Genomic DNA, 24,142 nt, shown 5'->3' with positions numbered 1-24,142 from the left:
CCAAAGAAAGAGATGGCGGGCGTGGCACCGAGGAAATGGGTTATCCGTTGGCTTCCAATCATGAGACACCCTGAGCAAGCCTCTTCCCTGAACGTGAGTTTCCCCATCTCCCTAATGCTAGGGTTGGGCTTGGAGACATGTAAGGGACCTAGAGCTGTGCTGCCCACTAGGGTTACACTATTTTAATTAAATGCAAGTTAATGAGAATAACTAAAATCTAGCATTCAGTTCTTCAGTTACACTTGACACATTTGAAATACTTGGCAGCCACATATGGCTAGTGGATGCTCTTGTAGTGTGCAACATAGAGAATACTTCCAACATCACAGAAAGCTCTGTTGGACAGAAATGTCCTAGATTCTAGGGTTTTGAGTAGAATTCTGCCTCTGACCCACTGTGGGAAACAGCTCTCAGTCCCGGCTCCAAACTAACTGGTGTGATTCTGGGTCCAAGCTGGGTGTGCTGCTGTGAAGTATACAGAGTAAGTCTACCCAGCGGAAACAATGGAGCCATGGAGGCCCTGTAAGAGAGAGCTGTGAAGTGTGAAGGTAGTCAAGACCCCAGGGGAATGTGGGTCCCCTCTGGAGCTTCTGCAAAGTGCTGGCAGTCTGCGTGGTGAGCAAAAGCCATATGGTAGTCAGACAAGCAGGTGGCCGGGCCACACGGGCAAGGTCCAGGTGGGTTAGTGGGCATGCAGGGGGCACTGCAGTCAGAAGGAAAGTTAGGAACACGCCTGCACTTACATGATGATGGTTTTCTTGGGGACTTTAGTCTCCTGCTCAGTGACTACAAAGAAAACAGTCGGAATAGCCAGGGTTACAGATCAGACAGCGCTCTGGAGCTGAGCTGTTTGAATGGCATGGCCGTGTAGTAACCTGCTCGGCTTAGGAGCACTGGATCCAAGCCCTGCCTGGCCTATTTGTCTTAGCTTGAAGCCTCAGTTGTCATCTTTGAAATGGAGATGACAGAGCCTTATTTGAGTGTCTGGGGGATAAGAAAGTAGAACATCAAATGTGTCTAACATGAGGAAATGAGGGTCTTTCAGGGACCGTAGGAAGAGTAGGGGCCCCACCTAGGCAGTCCACACAGAAATTCCAGCTCTTTCTTCAGCTCATGTGCCCAGGGAGCCCTGTGAGTTTGTCAAACCTAAGGTCCCACTGCTCAGACAAAAACTGAAGGCTAGGAGTGGGGAAAGGAATGGCTCATGGGAATCAAACTGCGACTGGGATGGCTGGTGCCTGTTTTATAAAAAATCCTAAAGAACAAAGGCATCTCTCCAGGGAGGTGGCACATATGAGCTTTGTAGCGTGAGGCCATGAAAATCCCATCAGGAGCAACCAGAAATGCCTGGACAGGGTCCTGAGCTCCAAGTGAGTAAAGAAACTTAGGTCTCCTCATAGAAGCTACCTACAAATTCAACTGCCTTGATTACCCTACCTTTCTACCCCTCTGGAGCCAGCAGATGGAGGATCAGAGTCCCAGAGACAGGATAGGACTCATCTGGGACCAAGCAGCACCTATTCCAACCTGTCTCAAGGTCTCTTCCTCTGCAACTTCTGGGAAGGGCCAGGTTTGCCACAGAGATGCCCCCTCCCAACCACACCCTGCTGGACAGCAGGCAGTCAGCGGCTACCAGTACCCTTAGGTCTCAACAGTCCCTTTTGCCATTCTAGGGACAAAGCTGAGTGGGATGCTCAAAAAAGTCAAGTGGCATGGCCTGGGGCACACAGCACCCTGGCTTCGTGTGTGGGATTTCAGGCTTTGCTACAGTGCCATATAGAAAAAGGATTTTCCTTTTAGATGACCAAGAGTATTTTAAACTTGTCTCCGATTGGATGCACATGAATTAAATGTACCAGTTGTATCCGTATGGCCCTTGGGAGCCTCATTTATTTGTGTATATGTGTGCACACAAGCATGTGCATGCACACATGCATGTATGTATGTACATGTGTGTGTTTGTGCTAGCTGCCTCCTGGAGAGGGAAGCCCCCTGGGAGAAAGAATGGGATGCACCAACATGCCCTGTGTGTGAGGATTAAGTTGGGGCCAGAGAGAGCCAGCCTGTTTGCCACCTGAAGACTGGACCCTGTGTGCAGAACTCCTCTCCTCACCCCCCCCCCATGACTGGGGTCCCCTCCTGCTGCTCTATGGGGTGGTAGTCAGGACATGTTTTGGCTGCCTGGTGCTTTTGTTCCTGAACTGGCCAGCCACCTGATGGGCCCTAAGCTCCAGTGAGTACTGGCAGCTATTGGAGAGGTGCAGCCGTGCGAAGCAAGGCTCCTGGCCCAGTGCGGTTCCACAAGCGAGGGGGCAGCACCCACCCCACAAGGCTGGCCAGGGCCGTGCTGGCCATAGAGCCACCAGGTTAAAGATGAAGCAGCAGGATAGGGTTAGGAAGCAGTAGGCGCTGGGCTCCAATCCTGGGTCTGTGAGAACCCGCCTTCTTGGATGTGAGGCACCAGGAGGCTGCCCCTCTTCCAGACTCCACAGCCGTCGGACGTTGACAGAAAGTGACCCATCATGACAATGAAGTGAATGCCTCTGTAGGACATGCTTGTTGCCAGCCTGAGAGGGAGCACTGAAGTCCCTATGCAGCACCTCCCCTACATAAGATGCTACACTGCAGGAAGTGCAGGTGCCTGCAGACATCACAGGATCCTCTTGGGGGCAGGAACAAGGACCCCTGCCCTCTCTGTGATGTCTGTGGAGGGTCTCAAAGGCTGTGAGGCCAAAGTTCAGGTGCCAAGTAGGCTGACTGTAGGAGGGTCTAGATAGACAGAGGCGCCCAGGCATGGGGCCCCAGGAAGGACTGGATCCAGTAGCCCAAGGCATCACAGAAGCCAACATTCAGAAGTTGGGAGGACATGTATTCCAGCCCTTCCTACTGTGGGAGCTGAAGCCCCACCAGGTATTAGTCAAGCCTCTGCTTGTATGCCTCCAGGAACAGAAGACTTACCACCTTATAGGTGGGGATACTTGCACTGGGAGAAGCTGTCCCTCGGGCTGCACCCTGCCCCATCAGGCTGCTCTCTGGGACTGAGCAGGCCCAGAACAGATTCCAGTTGCCACCCTCCCCATCCCAGCCATTCTTGGGCTGGGCCCAGCTGGGATCTTGGACCCAGGCATGAGTGGAGGCGTGAGGTCCCCTGCCACCCACCCTTCACCTCCCACCCCAAAGCACATCTCCCCCTAGTGAGACACATCTCAGGACCCCAGGGGCCACCCCCGGCCAGGTTAGGGAGGCAGAGCCACGACATTCTGTTTTTCCCATGAACAACCCAACCCCAACACCACTCCCTCTCCTGGGAGCCAAGCTGAGACCCGGCAGCCCTGTGCTCTGCACACGGCAAAGCTGTCCTACCTAATGTTGCTGCCACCTATCACGAGGCCTGGCTGGCTACTGTCCAGCAGCCTGCCTGCCCCAGATAGGACCTTTCTACGCACTCATTACTGCCCCAGAGATGGTGAGGAAGATGCCACCCCCAGGGCAGCCCTTCAGCCTTGCTGAAGCTCTGGGCTCATGGCTCACCTCATGCTGCCCCAGTAGGGCGCTGGGACCCAGCCCTAGCTCCACGGTCTCTGCATCCCCTCCTCTCCCAGCCAGACCCCTCCTTGGCCCTCACTGTCCCTCCTCCAAGAAGCACACCTTGATTGGAAAAGCTGGTGGGAAAAGCCCAGCCCCACAGCACTCACCTTCCACAGCTGCAAGCTGCTCTCTGCGACGTTGTTCCCGGGCTCGCACAGCTGGGCTCTGCATGCACAGCTCTGCCCCGCCCCTCGCAGAGCCCAGCCGGTTCACCAACTGCAGGGCAGATGGCAGGAGCCTGCTTAGAGCCTGCGGCTCCCTGGGGACCATGCAGGTTGTTTGTAGTGGGGGCCCTCCCTGGCTGTGTCCCAGAGGCATAGAGCCTATCACCAAAGAAAGGGTTCCCACACAGACCCAGCATTGCCCAGGGTTTCCTAGGCACTGGGGACACTGTCTACACACTTCAGTGTGGTGGCCATATGGGCCCAAGCACTTGCATGGAACTGAATCTTTACCTACAGGTAACTTATTGATTTCAATTCAAATTGCATGTGGCCAGTAGTGACTGAATCAGACAGTATGGGTCCAGAGCTGGCTCAGGTCTGTGTGTTCCCACAGGAACCCCCATAGGGGCCAGGCCCCACCTAGGCTGCCAACAGCAGCCACACAGAGGGGGCTGGTAGCCAGGAAGAGCCACAGCCTGCACACACCATCCACAGACCACCCCCGGCCCTGCAGGTGGGCAAGTGGCTTTGGGAGAAAAGAGGATGCCACCCAGGGTTCCCATCTGGGTCCCTGTCCCCTGTCATGGACACTGGATGGTGGGCCAGAGATCCCCTCCTTCACTGGGGATACTGGGTGATCGTGGGCCAGGGATCGCTCCATCATCAGGGGCACTGGGTAATGGGGGGCTAGGGTTCTGTCTTCATCATGGTTCAGGGACACTTGGTGATGGTCGGTTGGGGTCCCTCCCTCATCAGGGACACTGGGTGATGGGGGACCAGGATCCCTCCCTCATCAGGGGCACTGGGTGATGGGGGACTAGGATTCTGCCCTCATCATGGTTTAGGGACACTGGGTGATGGTGGGTCAGGGTCCCTCCCTCATCAGGGACACTGGGTGATAGGGGGTTGTGGTCCCTCCCTCATCATGGTTCAGGGACACTGGGTGATGGGGAGCCGGGGTCCCTCCCTCATCAGGGACACTGGGTGATGGGAGGCCCCAAGCTAGTCCCCTCAGCTGCCCTTATGTCTGCCCATGTCACCTCGCACTCATAGTGGCCCAGGTCCTCCTTGTTGGCCGCCAAGATCTCCAACACCAGCAGGCCACTGCGGGGCTCGTTCAGGGTTCGGTATTTGCCGCTGGGTGTCAGCAGGGCCCCGTCCTTGTACCACCTATGGCCAACCCTACAGTGTGAGGCAGAGCCACCCCAGCCTCCCCAACTTGAGACCCTCCTCTCGCCCACGCCCTGCAGTCTGGGCTTGCACATGGAGCCCACCCACACTTTGCCAGCGTCCAGCAGACCCTGTCCCAGCCCCCACGCTGCCTGGCCTACCTGATCTGGGGGTGTGGGGCACCTTCGATGGTACAGGTGACCTGAACGTCCTCTCCCTCCACAAAGGGCACTGCCCGGACCTTTTTCACAAACCGTGGGGGTACTGTGGGGCCACCGAGTGGTGGAAGGGGAAGAGATATAGAGAGAGACACCATGATGGAGAGGGACCCTACTCCACCAGTGAGTTCCCCAGATGTGGTCGGAATCCACATGGCCACCATCAGCCCCACCCGCAGGCCTGTGCCCCCCATTGAGTCCCCAAGGTAGAGCAGGGTCCAGATGCCCCACACCCCAGCCTCCCTCCCAAGGCTCACCTTGCACCAGTATCTTGCCTAGGGTGCTGGCATTGCCAGCAGCACTGGCCGCGAAGCACATGTACTGGCCGGAGTCCACGCCAGTCAGGTTGTCCAGAATGAGGGCACATGAGCCATCGGGGTCCTCGATGAGGATGTGGTGAGGGTCCACTTCCACTGGCTTCCCGTCTGGAAAGGAAGGCAGGGCTGTCATGGAGGGGACCCTGCTGGGGACAGGAGGCTGGCCTGCCTGGGGGGTTGCAGTCATGGGGCAGCGATGGAGGAGCACTTCTGGAGCATGGACCCCTGGTGGGGAGCCTGGCTGGCCAAGCTGATCCAGAGTGCCATTTCCTTCCCCAGACCTCCATGTCCCCTGTGCAGCCTTGCAAAGTAGGCTCCTAGCTAGAAGTAGGGGCCGGGCAGAGGGGCCTGGCCCCAACAGATGATGTCCCATTCTGGCATGCAGACCTTCACTCATCTGCCCATTGATTCCGTTACTCCCCGGGACCCCACCCAACAGACACGCTCAGACACTGCCCATGTCCCTCATCACTACCCAACTGAACGTCTCCAGCTATCATGCGATTCTCCCCTGCGTGGAGGCCAGGAGAGGTGCATCTTTCCCCGCAAGGAACTGTGTCCTCCACAAATACCTAAAACTTCACAGGGGACCTTGTATGTGCCGAATGAAGCTGTTTAAATAGTTCATAAGCAGCATCATGACCCCTAACTCAGAGGAACCCGTGCCAACTGTTTTTAAGCCACGTCAAGTGACCCAGTCACTTTGGGGAAGAGGACACAGGCAGGCCTGCTAGTAGCCCCATAGAAGTCCAGCGTCTCCTAGAACCTGAGGTGTCTCCCCTGAGGGGGCAACCCACTTCCTGCAGCTAACATCTGGCCCCCAAACGTGGGGACTGGCATATGTGGCTCCAGCCAGAGGGCCTTGTTTTCTATCTGTATCTGGCTGGCCTCATGGTTTCCAAGCGGGGAAACACCCCAGACCCTTCATGCTTCGGTGACAAGAAGGGACACGGTCAGGGACGAGGTGTTCCAGAAGCGAGAGGAGGAAGAAGATAAACAGAAGGCCCCGCTGGGCCAGGTAACAGGACCCATGACAGGTCTGTGGAGTCGGTGGCAGACAGCATGAGGTCCACTGGGCAGGAAACCACCCCCCGCCCCTTCCCCGCCCCCCCCTCCCCCCGCCGCCGTGGCCTGTGGAGGAAGAGCCGTGGGGCCGGAGGCTGCAGTCTGGGCACCGAGAAGCAGGGTCAACAGCAGATCTCTGGGTGGTGCTTTGGCTGACACGCTCCCTCCTGACGCCTGACGTTGACTGGCTTCCTAACAAACACGAGACCCCATGCTGGGTGCAGTCACCAAGTCTGGATGGGCAGAAGGCAGGAGGGCCAGCACCTGGGCTGGGAGGCCAGGCACCGGAAGTTTGTGAAGGACTCCTTCGGATGACAGCAGAGGAGCCATGTCCCCACAGGGAGCCTTTGATGCCCGTCCTGTGGGCTGGTGGAACCTGCATGGCATCCATAATGTTGTGACAGGCTGGAGGAGGCGGAGGTGAGTGGAGGGCTATAGGAGCATTCTGACAGGTGGCCCTGAGAAAGGCTGGGATGTGACTGCTGCTCTGGGCCAGAAGGAGCCCCATCAGCAAGGTCACCACCTTGCGGGGGGTCCCCAGCCAACCAAGGGGCACAGAGCCTCGGGCGGTGATGTGACGTGGCTGCTAAGTCAACATCCCCGAAGCCAAAACAGTATTCGCAGAGACGCTGCTCCAGACGGAGTTTTGGGTGAGCCCCAAATGCGGGACATTACTGAGCTGCGGAAGTGTGTTGTGTCTTCCTGCTCCTCCACCCTGACCTGACAGGTGAGCCTTGGTCCCCTGTGCCCAGAGACCCCAGGCAGGGAGAGGTAGGATTTTCACAGCACCTGCATCCACTCACGGGACTTGAATGTCACCTTGAGGCCAAGTCAGAGTTCTGTGGCTGCAACTTCTACCTCTGGACCCAATGTTTGCGGTATGGAGTTCCCGGGCCAGAGGGAATGTGGGGAGGGGACATTCCAGTGTGTACTCGCCAGGCGCAGAGGTGGCAGCAGCCACCAGAGGGAGCAGGTGGCTGGTCAAAGGCAACTGCTCCTATGGCTCCAGTAGGTGTAGACAGGCCGGCTGTAAGGGGATCCCCCGTGCAGAGCAATGGATCCTGCTCTTCCACCCTCAGGCACTCAGGCACTAGGACCTCTCCACATTCTTGAGGCGAGGTCTCTGATTCGTGTCCGGGGCCCTCCATTCTGGACATGTGGCCCCTATGGGTGGGTCAGCACTTGCCCCTCTCTGCCTGCTCCTAACATGGGAAGCGTCCACCCATGACATTCTGCCGTTCTGCTGGCTGGCAAGTCAGAAGTCTCCCCACGCTGAGTTCCTCCACTGCAATAACCAACCTTTACCTCTTCGACGCCTACAAAGGGGACCCCCACCTACAGACTCATGTACTGGGACAGAACCTCTTAGGGGACCTTCCCTCCAATTCCCCCTCCCCCGCCCCATCATCCAGCTCAGGGGGAGACCCAGGCTATGCAGTGAGCGCAGCAGCGGTCCAGGCCACATGGTGGGGAGCCGGGTCCCAGTTCCATGGGCAGAGCTCAGAGCCAACTGTGTGGCTCCACTGGCGATGCTCTTCCCAGTGAAGGCTGCTATGTGCCCACCAGCCTTGAGCTGTTGCAAAAGACACAGCCAGAGAGGCTACAGACCAGTCAGTTGAAGACCCCTCCTTGGGGCGGTGAACGAGGTGAGGTTCTTGCATGGGACACCGCTCAGAGGCCAGGCTGGGGGCCGACTCCCTATCCTGGCAAATCAGTGTCTCCGTCAGCTACCGGTGGGGTTTCCTGCCGTGACGCTGCTTTGGGTCACAGAAGCTCTGTCCCTACCACATGACTGTGTGCGCTGCGTGTATTGTGACAGCATGTGTCAACACGGGCTGACCATCTGGCTGCCCCCACCTCCTCCATCCACCCCTTGGGGAGGCAGTCTGGTCATTGGACACAGCTATCCCCAGCCAAGTTATCCCCTCCAGAGCACTCACTGTCCACTCCTGGGTGGCACGTCCCCCTTTCCCCTTGGATGTGGGCCCCGGCCAGCACACCCTCCTGGAGGCAGCCTGGCCAAAACAGGTGGCCCCAGGGGTTCGTTCTTGCTTCCAGGAAACTGTATGAACCACTCTGTCCCTCCCAGGATGGAGGGTATGAACCTGTCCTCACAGGTCAAAGGTCTGGCCATGAGGGGACAGCAGGACGGACAGGTACCCTCCCAGGTTCTGTGCAGGGGAGGCAGCTGGGGATGAACCTCCTCAGACCCCAGGACGAGGTGGCTGCGGGGCCTCCCTCCAGAAGACGACCTTGGGGCCGCTCTCCCAAACTGCTGACGGGAACCAGTCCCTGTGTCCCCCAGCTTCAGCCTGTGGCTCTGACTGCAGGACACGGGGAAGGCCCCTCTTGTGTCCCAGCAACACCACCAGTATCCGCTCTAGCCCCATCCTCAGCCATGAAGGACAAACCAGTGCCCCTGGCTGCTCAACCCGAGGGCCTGCCCCTGGGACAGCTCCCCAAAACTGGGACTGGACTTGGTTATTCAGACTGAACTGAGGACTTGGAGACCTGCCTGCCAGCCCAAGTGACCCACAGTGAGAGTGTCTCAGTTTACCTGGGGGCCTTGGACCATGTCAGATGGCTGTACTACACTGTGGTTTAGGGCTGGGGCTTAAGGTCACATGTCATTAGCTTGACCTCTGCAGGGGCCGTGACAGGACACCTGTGCCTGCATGAGTGACCCCGAACAGAGACCCTGGACACAAGGCCACAAGCCACAAGGCTCAGAGGGATGTCCCCAAAGGGCCAGACTGAGTGCTGCCACGCATGCATGTGGGAGCAACATGCAATCTGCATGTATACTGGGTGGGGGGACCCTGGGACCCTTCCCCATGTTGCTTTTCCCTTTCCTGCAATAAAGCACACCCTGAGCGGAATGTTCTGCTGAGTTCTGTGAGTCCTTCAGGTGATTCATTGAATCCAAAGCTGGTCGTGACCCCCCCCAAAGTGAATTTGATGCCAGAAGTGGGCTGGTCCCGGGGACCCCCAGAATACAGCCGGTGTCAGAAGTGGGGATGGTCATGGGGACCCCCAATGTGCAGCTGATGCCAGAAGTGGGGGTGGTCCCTGGGGACCCCCAGAATACAGCCAGTGTCAGAAGTGGGGGTGGTCATGGGGACCCCCAAAGTGAAGCTGATGCCAGAAGTGGGGGTGGTCCCCGGGGACCCCCAAGCTGCAGCTGATGCCAGAGTGGGGGTGGTTCCAGAGACCCCAGACTACAGCTTGTGCCAGAGGTGGGAGTGGTCATGGGACCCCCAAGCTGCATCTGGTGTCAGAAGTGGGGGTGGTCCCATGGACCCCCAGAATACAGCCAGTGTCAGAAGTGGAGGTGCTCCTAGAGACCCCCAAAGTGCAGCTGATGCCAGAAGTGGGGGTATTCCTGGGGACCCTGACCACAGAGCCAGCCTCAGTGCCCTCTCCCTGCTCCTGGCCTCCTGGTTGCCCACCCAGAGCTCCTGAATGTTCACCAGGGAGGCCTGCCAGCTGCCCCCTCTGCCTCATTTCTCTAGCTGGCCGTGTTGCCTTCATGCCACATGTTTGTCTCCTGGTTTGCCATCTGTCTCCTCCCCTAGATGACCAGCACCCCTTGGCAGGGCCTGGTGCCTGGGACAGGGTGTGAGCCCTCGGAGAGCTAAGGAGTGAGTTTGGGGTGGGTAGGATCACTGTGTCGGGATCATGGGTGCACGCCCTCTGCCTCTGTCCCACCTCGTCCACCCACGCACCCACCCAGGCTGGCGGTGATTGTGCCCAGCCCCCCAGCAGGCTGCCCCTCCACCATGCCCCACACCCCGCACCCGATGGCCCTGCCCAGGCCCTCCACAGCACCCCACACCCCGTACCCACATGGCCCCGCACCAGCCCCTGCCTGGGATGGATTCCCTCCCAGCGCCTCTTCCTGGTGCAGGATCAACATCCCTTGAGCCCCAGGGGCCTACCTTTGTACCAGCTGACGATGGGCTTGGGTGTGCCTGTCACACGGCAGGCCAGCTTGACAGTCTCACCCAGCTCGGCTGTGCAGTCTGCCAGCTCCTCTTCGAAATCTGGGGGTTCTAGGTGCACGCGTGCACACACACACACACACACACACAACACACACACAGGCTTTGAGCACTTGGTGGGTGGGATAGCCCCCCCCCCAAGTCCTTGGTGCGTCCCTGGCACAGCCAGAAGCCTCAAGGTCAAAGAGTGAGATTGTTATGGACACCACCCCCTGCAACCTTCCATCCAGGACCTGGGTCCGATGGGAGTCAGGGTGAGTGAGGCAAGCTGGGTGGGTAACAAAGAACCGTGGAGAAAGGGGATCCTCTCTCCTGTCCTAGGTGGGGAAGCCCACCTGGGGTTGCCAGGTCCTTCACGTCCCTAACAGTCTGGGTGCCTGTCTTGTGCTGGGGTGGGGGGCTGTGTGAACCCCGAGGCTTCCTGTACTCAGGTCAGGCTCAGGCTCCCAATCTGGCAGCACTGCCATGGCCAGTACACTCACGCCACACGGGCAGGGCCAGGCGCTGCTGGATGCCGCAGATCTCCTTCACCCAGGAATTCTTGGTGATGACCGTCCGCGCCTGCAGCAGATACTTGCGCACAGAGTCCTCTCGCTCGTGCCAAACCTCGAAGGCGCGGTCGTCACCCTCCACCTGGTCATTCAGGTCGATGCTGCTCAGCTGTGGGGGGAGGCAGGATGCAGGCTGATCGTCTGGAAGCAGGACTCCACACCCCCTGCCCAGCCGGCACCCCCCTCTGCCCCACTCGGGCTCCATGGGCACCCGCAAACCTTCATCATGTTCCGGAAGACATAGCTGAAGGTGTCGGTGCGGGAATCCCGTCTCGGCTTGCAGACCACCAGGTGGTGGCGGAACAGGAAGACATGCCGATGGTGGCCCTTCCAGGGCATCCGTGCACCCGGCGCCCCCTCCCACACGATGAAGTGGCCCTGGGGAGCATTCAGCTCTCAGCTCGGTACCTGGCGCCCACGTGGCCCCGCCCAGGCCCTCCACCGTGCCCAGCACCCAGCACCCCGCACCCACATAGCTCCATCAGGCCCTCCACCGTGTCCTCTACCCCGCACCCATGTGGCCCCGTCAGGTCCTCCACCCTGCCCTGCACCCGGCGCCCACATGGCCCTGTCAGGCCCTCCACCATGCCCCACACCCCGCACCCGATGGCCCTGCCCAGGCCCTCCACAGCACCCCACACCCCGTACCCACATGGCCCCGCACCAGGCCCTCCACCGTGCCCCATTCCCCCCACCCACGTGGCCCCGCCAGGCCCTCCACCGTGCCCAGCACCCAGCACCCCGCACCCCGCACCCACATAGCTCCGCCAGGCCCTCCACCGTGTCCTCTACCCCGCACCCATGTGGCCCCGTCAGGCCCTCCACCCTGCCCTGCACCCGGTGCCCACATGGCCCTGTCAGGCCCTCCACCATGCCCCACACCCCGCACCCGATGGCCCTGCCCAGGCCTTCCACAGCACCCCACACCCCGCACCCATATAGCTCCGCACCAGGCCCTCCACCGTGCCCCATTCCCCCCACCCACGTGGCCCCACCAGGCCCTCCACCGCGCCCAGCACCTGGCGGATGGGCTCGCCCAGGGCCTGCAGGGTGCCCGGGTAGTTCTCCATGAGCGACACGTGCAGTTGGTTCTCAGCGCGCTGCGGCAGGGCCGACACCACGGCATACGCCTGCTCCAACAGCGCGCAGTTCTGCCTGTTTCTCGCCTTGTTGCGGATCAGCTCCTGGGGGAGAAGGCGTCAGGCCCGAGCCCCACCGCCTGCCCGACTGCCCGACCGCCCACCAAGGCCAGGGAGGGTGGCCACACGGCGACCCTGTACCTTGAGCAGGGCCTGGTACTGCTGGACCCGCTCCACAGGCTGTTCTAGGAAGTGCTGCAGGGGCGGCAGTGGTGGCTGCGAGGGGTCTAAGGCTGACAGCACGTCTTCCGTGTATTTCTGTGGGAACCGCAGCACGGGGTTGGGGACACACATGTGCACCCCCGATGGCCAGTGTTACCAGGGCAGAAAGCTGAAGGGCTGGGGCGTGGGGTACATGCACATGTGTATACGCATGCACTGCTCCTCCCTCCAGTGGGCCTCACACCCTCCTCCTGCCCCCTGCGGTGTCACCCTCTGAAGCTGAGCCCAGAGCTTCAGGGACCCTGCTTTTCTCAGAAAACTATGAGGCACGGGCTGGGGGGCACCTTGTAGAACTCCTGCACTGCTGTGCTGACCACCGCAGACTCGGCTTGTACGCGGCCTACCAGGAACTCCAGGTACTTCTCAAAGGCCGCCTGGTTCTTGATGAAGCACATGGCCACATCGTCATCTGTGTCACACTGCTGCAGCTCCCTCTGGAAGCTGCAGAACAGGGGACAGTGGTCAGGGGGATGGCGAGCCCTCAGGCTGGGGGAGAAACAGGCTGCTGCCCAGGTCTGGGCTGGGGAGGCTGCAGGTGCGGTGTGTGAGGGCATCCACATCTGCACACATGACGTGTGTGTATCGTGTACACATGCATGCCCACACGTGTCAGAGTGTGCGTCTGAATGCAGGTATGCACGCCTGTATCTGTGTACACAGAAGTGCATGCCGTGGGACGTGCCTCTCATGTGTTTGGAGAAGTTTCTGGAGCGTTCTCACATATGGGTGCTGGCAGCAGGCAAGGATACTACAGGCGCTTCTGTGGGCGAGCCAGGTACACATGCCTGTGTTCCTAGGGACATCTGTGCCCGTAAACAGGGGTGTGGTGCGCCAGTGGGTAAACCCAGTCAGTGAAGTTCTCTCAGGCATGCGTGAGCATGTGTGCATGTGTGCAGGTGCATCACTGATATGCATGCATTCGTCTTTGTGCACTTGTGACTGTCACGTGTGCTTGTACCTTTGTGCATGCCTGGCTGGCCCATGTGCACGTGTCTGTGTGCACACCTGGGGGCTCCGGAGCAGCCGTGGGGCCTGCCTACCCACCCACCTGCTGTGGAAATGGCTGATGTCCTGCACGTTTCGAAAGATGACAGCCTTCTGGGAGGCCACAGCCGCAGGTACATGGGGGCAGTGGTCCAGGTGCTGCATGTGGTGGCTTTGCAGGAACTGCAGCTTGCCCACAAAGGCCTGCTCAGAGCTCAGCAGCTCCTGGATGATGGAGCTGGGAGGGGATGGGGTGAGGAGAGACCCAGGAGCTCCTGAGGGGGGCAGGCAGCTTCCTCCTCCCATGCAGCCCACCGCCACCCACCTTCAGAACAAGCCCGGCAATGTGGGCAGCACCCCCAAGGCTACCTGGAGGCCACAAAGCCGCTCCTGCCCCTGCCTGCCGGACCCTCACCTTAGCCTTGTCTTGTATTCATCCTCAGACACGGCCTCCCCCGGGAACTCGGGGGCCTCGGTGGGCCCCCACTCGGGTGACAGCTGGTGAGAAAATGAGGGACGGTGGCAGGTGGTCCAGTCTCTGGCCCAGCCCTGCCCTGTGGGAGGACCCAGGGGTCCATCCCAGGACCCCACCCCAGCCATCCGGTACCTTGAGCCGCCTGTCCAGGTAGGCAGGGGACACCCAGCCCTGCCGTGAGGGGCTGGACTTGGTGGGCTTGGTGCGCACAAGCCAGCGCAGCGGGTGGGCGGAGTCCAGCACTTCCACATACTGGCCCTCCCGCAGTGAGATGGCATCCTGCTCGGCCCCCAGGGGCAGGTAGTCAGCCGTGACCACATAGATGTCGAAGATCTGGGGGGGATGATGCCGAGTCAGACCAGAGGGATGCCAGCCTGACCTACCAAGGCCCCCACAGCCCCCACAAAGACCCCAGAGCAGGGAAAACCCAGACTGGAGCCAGCCGGGCCTCCTGAGGCTGTGGAGTGCCTGGCATCACGTTGGGGGAGAAGCCATCCTGAGGTTCCAGAAGTTCCAGGACAAGCTCAACCCAACTCTGCTGATGGAAATCCCATCAGGGTGGCAGTGAGGCCACCCCAGAGGGCCCAGGGGTCCAGGCCATCCCAGGTGGCAGTATTATGCTCCCACTCCTCCCCCCACCGGTGCCCTGCCCGCTGCCTGCCCCCCACTGCCCCATCAGAGCACCTCGCCACGGGAGTCCCCATCCTCCGACTCCGAGGATGACTCCTGGACGCTGGAGGAGGGGCGGGAACGGCCATGCCAGGGGGATGCAGATGGTGTCTTAGATTCCTCATCGCTGTCACCTCCAGGCACCTGCAGCTTGGCTGGGGGCATAGGGCATGTGATGCCCAGGAAGGGCCTGGCCCATATCCCCTCCCCGTGGGTCCCCAGGGTGCGTGGACAAGGGAATTCAGTCACTGCCCCTACCCTTGCCCCACAGCCAGCGGCGCCCTCACCCTGCGTGATCTTGGCCGACACTATCTCTGTGATCTGGGAGGTGAGCTTCTGCAGGAACTCCTCTGTGCCCACCTCGGCCAAGGACAAGTGGCTACGGGCCTCCACCGCCATCGGCTCTCCTGGGGACCAGAAGCTGGCTCAGCTAGCTGCAGGCCCTGCAGACCTGTGCTCTCCAGGCCTGGACCTGGGCTCAAGTGTCAGCAGTGCAGAGGAATGCACAGACTTGGGGCCATCACTGCTGGAAGCTTTGCAGGGTCGGGTCAAGAGTGAATGAGGGCTGCCTGGATGAGTGGGGGTCAGCCAAGAAGTGATCCCAAAGGTGGGCAACCAGCACACAGAGCACATGGCCTTCCCTTCTCTACTTCTGTGCAGACTCCCTGCTTTCCATTAAAAAGTTACAAATACCCCAAGGTGCCAGAAGGCCCTGTGCAGGTGGCCAGGAAATGAACTGAAGGACCCTGCTGGGGACGGGGGAGAATCCAGGACCGATCAGGTCTGGATGCTGGCATGCCCAGCACCTGCCTCCTGCACTGCCTTCACCTAGCCATCACTGCCACCTGTGTCCAGGCCAGGAATCCACACAGCCCGCTGGGCGTGAGCTGTGAGCCAAGGGTCAGATCTGCAAGGCTCAGAAATGGCCCTGACACCAACTAGCATTCAGAATCAGGCCCAGGAGAGGGCAGGAAGCCCTGGCCCAGAGAGGACGAGCAGGTATTTCTGGAGCAGCTGTGGGCCTGGAGCAGCCTCCTCCATGCCTCACCCCTGCACTGGGTGCATTGACCCCCACCCTGCTCCCTGCTCCCAATCAGCCCATACCTTTCCTCTGCCCAGCAAGATCAGTGAAACCTGCAGGTTCTGACATCTGCGTGGAGACGGCTTGGGTCCTAAAGGGGAGGGGCATCCTGAGGGAATGCTTCAGCCGAAGCCCTGGTGTTACAGTGGGGACACTGAGGCACAGAGAGGGACAGGGCCTGGCCCAAGCCACAGAGTCCTTGAGGGGCAAGGCTGGGCTGCAGTCTGGATGGGGTTCCCTCCCAAGGGCGGCAACGCCCCACTCCCAGGCCTGCTGCTGCTGACCTGCTTCCCCTACTCACCCCTGCAGGAAGGTGGAGATGAGGGCCTCCTTCACCCCAGCATGCTCCTCTGCTGCCCCTGCTTCCTTGGGCACTGTCAGGAGAACAGGGTGAGCCTCAGGATGACGCCCCACAGCCCTGAGCCAATTCTGGCGGGGACCCGACCCAGGGTGTCTACCCCCAGCAGGGACATTGACCCTCGCCCTTGGGAGCCCCAAGGTGGAGTGGGGCCCAGGAGGATAACACTCAGGGGGGCAGGGGGTTTCTAGGAGGGTCTCATCCAGCTATGCAGAGCCTACAAGACAGGGGTGGGAGCTGGCCCATGGGGCTCTGTGTTCAGGGGGCCAACAGGAGAGGGCTCTGGGTCGGGGGCTCAGTGAAGGTCAGCTGCCCGCAGTCACCCACGCCCACTCACGGCCAGAGATGTGCAGGCTAGCGGAGCAGAGGGCCTGGCCAGCGCTGTTGCTGGCGATGCAGGTGTATGTGCCCTGGTGCTGTCTGCCCACATCCAGCAGGACCAGACTGTGCTGCTGTGCAGAGCTGGCCACCGTGTAGCCTGGCGTGTCACGGCCAATCCACAGCACGCCTCGCTCAGCCTCCTCCCGCAGCCAGTGCACGGCTGGGGCTGGGCACCCTGTGGGCAGGAGGGAACAGTGAGGGAGACTTGGGGAGATGGGAAGACTGAAGGGCCTTGGGGGGTGTCCTAGGTAGGAAGAGGGTAGGGCCCTCTCTGATCCTGGGGGAGGAGTCCCAGGTGGGAAGAGGGAGGGGTCCCGCTCAGCCTGGGGGAGGAAGGAGTCCCAGGTGGGAAGAGGGAGGGGCTCGCTCTGAGCCTGGGGGAGGAGTGCCAGGTGGGAAGAGGGAGGGGCCCCGCTCTGAACCTGGGGGAGGAGTCCTAGGTGGGGAGAGGGCAAGCCCCGCTCTGATCCTGAGGGAGGAGTCCTAGGTAGGAAGGGGGCGGGGCCCGCTCTGATCCTGGGTTTGGCTGTCCTTGTCAAGGGGCAGGACAGTAGGAGGGCCCCACCTTCCACCTTCACTGAAAAGGTGATGCTGGAGCCTTTCTTCACTTTCTTGGAGGTGAATCTTTCCAGGAATCGGGGCGGCACCAGCTGCTGGTACACATCTGGAGAAACAGCAAGCATTGGTGATGAATGCATGTCAAACCCCTGCTCCCCATCCTCGGGGCACCAAGGCCCCCCTCCCAGGTCTCAGCCCCATCCCATCTGGAGGTTGGGTCTCCACGGCCTACAGTGCACCCTCCTCCACCTGCGACGCTGTGTCCCTCACTCACTTTGCTGAGCCACCCACCCACCTCTGCCCACCCGAGTCGGCTCACCTGATTCTGGCTTCTCTTCGGGATCTTTGGGGCCTGAAAGAGGCAAGAAATGGAAGTCAGGCCTGTAGCACCAGGGGGCCTCCCTCCTCTGGGCCTGTGCACCTGCTGGGGGTAGGAGTCTGTAGGGGTGTCCCACCCACTCTCATACACACACCCCTCCACGGCCCCAAGAGTGTGGGCGTCGATCTGGAGCCAGCACGTGGGGTGGCACCCAAGGGCGAGTGAAGCCTGGGCAGAGCTGGGTCCCTCGTCCACTCCCTCTGGCATGACCTGGGAGCACCTTGCGATGCTCAGAACTTGGGACAAAGGAGCTCATACCCATCCTCCAAAAGTGACTCCTGACCTCCTCCTCCGCAGTCTCCTGGTGCTCCCACACTTGTGGGTCTGTTTCACTGCCTGCCTGCCCCCACCCAGGCCACTTGCACTGCCCAGGTGGGGACACCCAGTCCCCCGCACCCACCTCGGACCAGCAGCCGGGCTGATGAGTAGGCGGCGCCCACGGCGTTGCTAATGTAGGCTGAGTACTGGCCGGCATCCTCCTTGGTGACAGATACAACCTCCAGGGTGTGAATCGTCTTCCTGTCAGCCATGCGGATGTGTGCAGAAGCCGTCAGGGGCTGCCCGTCTTTGAACCAGTACAGCCGTGGCGCTGGGTAGCCTGGGACCACAGGGGACTGGTCAGCACACAGCCCCCGGCCAGCACGCCCTGCCCTCAGAACCCCCTGGCCCCCATGCCCACCCAGCCTCCACTGTCCAGATGGCGCTCCGGGCCATCTGTCTCTCTTCCTCACCTTTCACTTTGAGCTGGAACTTGGCCAGGCGCGTGCCAGGGGCCACCTGGAGGTCCTTCATCTCCTCCACCACCTGGGGCAGCTGCCCCTCCTCTGAGGTAGACTCCGTGCCCTCTTGCTCCCGGCTGGTGGGAGAACAGAGAAGGGGCATGAGGTGGACCAGCAAGGGGTCAGGCCTGGATGGCTCCTGCAGACCCCTGCTTGCTGGCAGGACACTGCCAGGGCCTGGCTGAGAGCTCCAGGACTCAGGTTCCGTCTGCCCAGGACAGCACTGCCGCCCCCCCTGGGCCTGCACCACCAGCCTGCTGGGTGCTGCCTGCGTCCACATGGACCTCTACCTGGACAGGTAGCCTTGGGCGCTGAAGTAGGAGGAGGTCTCCGTTGCATCGGCCGCAGTTTCATAGTCCGTGCTGGTCACTGGTAGAGGAACAGTGGCTGGAGTGAGCTCTGTGCCCCACCTGCCCAGGCATGGCCCCCCACCAGAGGCTAGCCACCTGGCTCTCAGTGCGAGTCCATCCCTAGGAGCCACTGACACTCCTGGGGGAGAGGCCATGGGGCACATTGTAGACGGTGTCCCTTCCACACCCCAGGCTGTCTCCATGTTTCCAGGCCTGTATCTAACTGCAAGTCCCAACAAATTGTCAATACTGGGTGATGCTGGGCCTTGTGACTGGCAGAGAGCGGCCAAGGCTATATCCTCCAGTCTTCCCCGCTAGGGAACAAGGAGTGACATATACAGCCAGCCGTGAAGGAGTAACAGGGTCTGGACTCACCCTCTGCTGTAGGCAGGATGTTCGTGTCCCCTTGACCTCAAATGTGGAAACCTGCAGTGTGCTGGTGTCAAGAGCAGGTGCTCTGGGAGGTAGTCAGGGAGTCAGGAGCTCCTGACAGCAGAGCCCCCACCATGGCAATGGCATTAGTGCCCTGACAGGAAGCAACCCCATGCGAGGAAGAGCTTGACTGCAGCCACGAGCAGTACACTTCTGTTGTTTCTACCGCCTGCTCTGTGGTCCCTGCTGCAGTAGCCCCAACAGCCTCCCCTTCCCCCATACAGAATATGTGGGACAATGGCTGTGATAGTGTGATTTATAAGAAATATGGACTCAGCCCTTGTCACTGTTCCTGGCTTAGAGGTCCTAAAGCCCTTGGGTTTCCCAACTGAAGACAGCAATGAAGGTGTCACAGTGTTCATAACAAGCCCAAGTTCATGTTGTTGTGGTGACTTTAGAAAGCCCCTAGGGATGGCGGCTGGTGGCCTGTGGACCCCACCATGGGACCAGAGAGTTGGAGGCTTCAGTCCTGCCCCTGACCTCTGGGAAGGGGAGATGGAATCAATCACCAATGGACAATGGGTTAATCGATCATGTCTATGCAATGAAGCCCCCATGAAAACTCAGAGGGACAGTCTCAGCGTTGGGGGGGATTGAAGGCTGGGGAGCACGTAGAGACGTGGGGAGAATGACGTGCCTGGAGAGGCATGGAAGCTTCCCATCCCTTCCCCAGCATCTTGATCTGGGCGTCTCTTCTAACGGGCTATCCCTGAGTTATATCCTTTTGTAATAAACCACTAATCTAGCAAGTCAAACATTTCCCTGAGCTCTCTGAGTCCCTCCAACACATTCATCAGACCCGAGGAGGGGCTGTGGGAACCTGTGATCTGTTGTCTGTGGGTCAGAGCACAGGTGATGTCTGGACTTGGGGTTGGCGTCTGAAGTGGGGGTGGTCTTGTGGGGCTGAGCCTGTGGGGTCTGATGCCATCTCCACATAGATGGGGCCAGAGCTGAGTGAATTGTAGGACCCCCAGCTGGTGTCAGAGAATTTCCTGTTGATCCCTTACAGATAGGAAATAATGGTGAGCCCTGTGATCACCCCAGCTTCCTGCCTTCAGTGTCCAGGTCTAGGAGGGGAAACTGAGGTTGGCAGAGCCAGGTAGACCCTGAGTTGAGGAGACAGAGCTGGCATCCTGGAAGATGAAGGCTACTGGAGTCCACAGGACAGAAGCCAGAGAAGAGAGAGCTGCACACAGAGTGGGGACCCTCTCACTGGAGGGTCAGCAAAGCACTGACTGGCATGTGCACATGGGGTAAGAGACCTCTGAAGGGGCCATGGACACAGTGCGGAGGATACTGTGTTTCTAGTCAGACTGGAAACTTTCACAATCTGTGGATCAGGTGCTCAGGAAGTCTTTCCTTTCAGTAGAGGGAGGGAATAAGCCCAGCTTCCTGGGCCCCACCTCCGAGGAGGATCTCAAGAAGGTCTGCAGACACACTGATCCTAAAACTCATGTAGAAATGCAAAGGACCCAGAGGCTCAAAACAGTCTTGAATGAGAGCAAAGTTGGAGGACCCACATGTCTAGATGTCAAAACTTACAATGAAGCTACAGCCATCAAGACAGCATGCTGGTGGCATGATGGTCAGATCACGGATAAATGAGACAGAATGAAGAGCCCAGAAATAAACCCACTTGTTTCATGGAAATGAGATTTTGACAAGAGTTCCAGGACCATCTTATGGAGGAAAATAGTCTTTTCCACAAACAGTGCTGGAACATTGGATTTCCACAAGACAAGGATGAATTTGGGCCCTTAGCCTCTCACCATATACAAAAAGCAAACCTAAATGTCAGAGCTAAACCTGTAAAACTCTTAGAGGAAAGCATGGTTGTAAATGTTTATAGCAAAAACTAGGTGATGGTCTTGTAGACGTCACAACAAAAGTACAAGCAAGCAAAGGAAAAGTAGTGGACTTCATCAAATTGAAAATTTTGTGTATCAAGAAAGTGGAAAGAAAACCCTCAGAATGGGGAAAAATGTTCAAAAATCATATATTTGATAATGGCCTACTACGCAGAATATATAAAGAACAACTCAAAATCAAAACCCAATCTGAAAATGGGGAAAAGACCTGAGTAGACATTTCCCCCAAAAAACATACACAAATATCCAATAAAAGATACATGAAAAGATACTCAACATCCTTAGTCACCAGGGAAATGCAGGTCAAAACCACACTGCTTAGGGCAGCAATTACTAAAAACCCCTGGGTGGCTCAGTCTGGTTGAGTGTCCAACTTTGCCGCAGGTCATGATCTTAAGGTTTGTGGGTTTGAGTCCCACATCAGGCTCTGTGCTGACAGTACAGGATCCTCTGTCTCCCTCCCTCTGCCCATCCCCTGCTCGCTCTCTCTCTCTCTCATAAATAAATAAACATTAAATTTTTTTAATAAATAAAAAGGTGAATAATAACAAGTACTGATGAGGATGTAGGGAATTCGAACCTGCATCCATTGCTGGTGGGAATTGACAATGGCACAGCCCCTGTAGAGCATGGCCATTCCTCCAAAAGTTAGCCACAGAATTGCCATATGACCACGTGATTCCATTCCTAGGTATGTGTCCAAGAGAACTGAACACGTATGTCACAAAACACAATTACTTGTACACAGATGTGTGCAACAGCATTACTTATAAGACCCAAGACAAGTGATTGATAAACACCACCTGATGAATGGATAAGCAGTCCACATACAAGGGAGTATTGTTCAACCTGAAAAACAGATGAGGTACTGATGTATTTTACAACACACATAGATCTCTGGGACATGTTCAGTGACAGGAACCAGACACAAAAGGCCACGTATCATATGATTCCATTTATATGAAATGTCCAGAACAGGCAAACCCACAGAGACAGAAAGTAGCTTAGTGGTCTCCAGGGGCCAGGGAAGGCAGAGTGGGGATTGACAGTGAATGGACACAGGGTTTCTTTCTGGGATGACAGAAATGCTCTGGTGTGGGAAATAAGCGTAAGAATTCCCTTAGCTTGGGGGCGCCTGGGTGACTCAGGCGTCAACTTCAGCTCAGGTCATGATCTCGCAGTTCTAGAGTTTAAGCCCCACCTTGGGTTCTGTACTGACAGCTCAGAGCCTGGAGCCTGCTTCAGATTCTCTCTCCCTCTCTCTCTGTCTCTCAATCTCTCTCTGCCCCTCCCCCACTTGCACTCTGTCTCTCAAAAATAAGTAAATGTTAAAAAAATAAAAATAATAATTCCCTGAGCTTGCACTAATGAGTTAACAAGGCTTAGGATGGAAAGCCACCTCAACAGGATGAAAGTGTCCGAGACCAGTTAGAGGCGGAAAGCCACTACAGGGTAGAAGCACCCGACGTTAGCTAGAGAAAAGGTGCTTTGTTAGCCTTGAGGCACCCTGCTCCAGCAACCTTACACTTTGGAGATAGGAGCTGCTTGGCTGTATCACCCACAGAGAAACACTGTCCATCTGGTGTATCATTGTGCTTTAATCTCAACTTTTTTTTTCAATATATGAAATTTATTGTCAAATTGGTTTCCATACAACACCCAGTGCTCATCCCAAAAGGTGCCCTCCTCAATACCCATCACCCACCCTCCCCTCCTACCCACCCCCCATCAACCCTCAGTTTGTTCTCAGTTTTTAACAGTCTCTTATGCTTTGGCTCTCTCCTACTCTAACCTCTTTTTTTTTTTCCTTCCCCTCCTCCATGGGTTTCTGTTAAGTTTCTCAGGATCCACATAAGAGTGAAAACATATGGTATCTGTCTTTCTCTGTATGGCTTATTTCACTTAGCATCACACTCTCCAGTTCCATCCACGTTGCTACAAAGGGCCATATTTCGTTCTTTCTCATTGCCATGTAGTACTCCATTGTGTATATAAACCACAATTTCTTTATCCATTCATCAGTTGGTGGACATTTAGGCTCTATCCATAATTTGGCTATTGTTGAGAGTGCTGCTATAAACATTGGGGTACAAGTGCCCCTATGCATCAGTACTCCTGTATCCCTTGGGTAAATTCCTAGCAGTGCTATTGCTGGGTCATAGGGTAGGTCTATTTTTAATTTTCTGAGGAACCTCCACATGAAAAGATGCTCAATGTCGCTCCTTATCAGGGAAATACAAATCAAAACCACACTCAGATTTAATCTCAACTTCTAATGCCACTCGCCCCCCGAACCCTTTGCTTGTTACACACACAAGTTATTGGTCCCTAGCTTATTGTTTCTTCAGCAAGTTCACCACATATGTAAAACCTTGAGAGTTCAATCAATACAGAGACAAAACCCCTGTTTGGGGCTCTTGTCTCCTCCCGGACATTAGCCTCTCTCATATGCAATTCTGCATCTGCTCTCTTGCTGGACACGAGAGAACTTCAGATTCAAAGTCTGCAACACTCTGGCACTGGATGGTCATGCTGGTCGCACAACATTATGAATATACTACAATCCACTGAATTGCACATTTTTAAACAACAACTTCGATGGTGTGTAAATATCTAAACACTTTAAATCCCAAGAGAAAAGGCAAATTTTGCACAGAGAAACAAAGGTAAGAATGGCATCCTATTTCTCAGGTGGAAACAATGCAAGTTAGTAAACAGTGGAACAGCACCTTTAAGGAATGAAAAAGAGGAAAAAAAAAAAAAGTCCTAACAAAAATATCTTCCAGAACCAAAACAGAAATAGACATTTCTTTCAGGCATACAAAAGCTGAGAGAACTCTAGCATACCCAGACTACAAAAAAGATGCAGAAAGATGTCCCTCAGGCAGAAAGAAAGTGAGAGCAGATGGAAATCCAGATCTACACAGCAGAATGAAATATCTCCTACTGGGTAAACACACAATCTGGTCTCATGCGAGGTAACTGACTTACTGTTGTGTGCAGTTGTGCTGATGATACTGACTCCACATTTGGCCCTACATCTTGTTAGTGTTGCTTGATGACCTCTCCTGGGCCCCTGTGTTCCCAGCCCCTTGGAAACTCATATACAGGTCTTAGAAGTGCCCGCCAAAGCTGGGATGGGGGAGGTTTGCTTTGGCCTCCCGTGAATCTGTTAGAGATAACCTAGTTTTTCTCAGACCTTATATACCCTTCAGTCTCCAGCAACCGAGGTCGCTTGTGTCATAACTACAGAAGGTGACACTGACACATCTCTTTTCCTTGCCAAGCAGTGTTCCCTACAATGGCTGTATCACCGTGTAACCATCGCCCACTGAAGGACAGCTGGGTTGTGACCAGTTACCGGCTGTTGAGAATAAGGTTGCTAAGAGCCTT

The 24,142-nt window shown here is 57.3% G+C and overlaps 1 protein-coding gene across 48 annotated transcripts in view; it reads right to left on the bottom strand.

The window, feature by feature from the left end:
• The window catches only part of OBSCN (obscurin, cytoskeletal calmodulin and titin-interacting RhoGEF), a 198,606-nt gene that overhangs the window by 17,839 nt on the left and 156,625 nt on the right, over positions 1-24,142 (bottom strand). For 46 of the 48 annotated variants that reach the window (XM_058740572.1, XM_058740604.1, XM_058740654.1 and 43 more), the window contains 23 exons: positions 18,390-18,468; positions 18,052-18,176; positions 17,721-17,918; positions 17,261-17,293; positions 16,949-17,047; positions 16,340-16,558; positions 15,946-16,018; positions 15,668-15,735; positions 14,851-14,970; positions 14,579-14,718; positions 14,027-14,227; positions 13,835-13,917; positions 13,484-13,657; positions 12,720-12,876; positions 12,355-12,471; positions 12,094-12,258; positions 11,294-11,452; positions 11,006-11,183; positions 10,461-10,574; positions 5,398-5,565; positions 5,084-5,186; positions 4,793-4,922; positions 3,696-3,804 (listed from right to left, as the gene is read on the bottom strand). In XM_058740572.1, the coding sequence (XP_058596555.1) occupies positions 3,696-3,804; positions 4,793-4,922; positions 5,084-5,186; positions 5,398-5,565; positions 10,461-10,574; positions 11,006-11,183; positions 11,294-11,452; positions 12,094-12,258; positions 12,355-12,471; positions 12,720-12,876; positions 13,484-13,657; positions 13,835-13,917; positions 14,027-14,227; positions 14,579-14,718; positions 14,851-14,970; positions 15,668-15,735; positions 15,946-16,018; positions 16,340-16,558; positions 16,949-17,047; positions 17,261-17,293; positions 17,721-17,918; positions 18,052-18,176; positions 18,390-18,468 (3,012 nt within the window). Of the gene's footprint in view, positions 1-743; positions 787-3,695; positions 3,805-4,792; positions 4,923-5,083; positions 5,187-5,397; positions 5,566-10,460; positions 10,575-11,005; positions 11,184-11,293; positions 11,453-12,093; positions 12,259-12,354; positions 12,472-12,719; positions 12,877-13,483; positions 13,658-13,834; positions 13,918-14,026; positions 14,228-14,578; positions 14,719-14,850; positions 14,971-15,667; positions 15,736-15,945; positions 16,019-16,339; positions 16,559-16,948; positions 17,048-17,260; positions 17,294-17,720; positions 17,919-18,051; positions 18,177-18,389; positions 18,469-24,142 lie in introns of all 48 variants that reach the window. The other 2 variants (XM_058740774.1, XR_009264959.1) reach the window with 2 other exon arrangements.

Source organism: Neofelis nebulosa, chromosome 1 (assembly GCF_028018385.1).
Source record: "Neofelis nebulosa isolate mNeoNeb1 chromosome 1, mNeoNeb1.pri, whole genome shotgun sequence".
NCBI lineage: Eukaryota > Metazoa > Chordata > Mammalia > Carnivora > Felidae > Neofelis > Neofelis nebulosa.
This window is presented reverse-complemented; position numbering and strand designations above follow the sequence as displayed.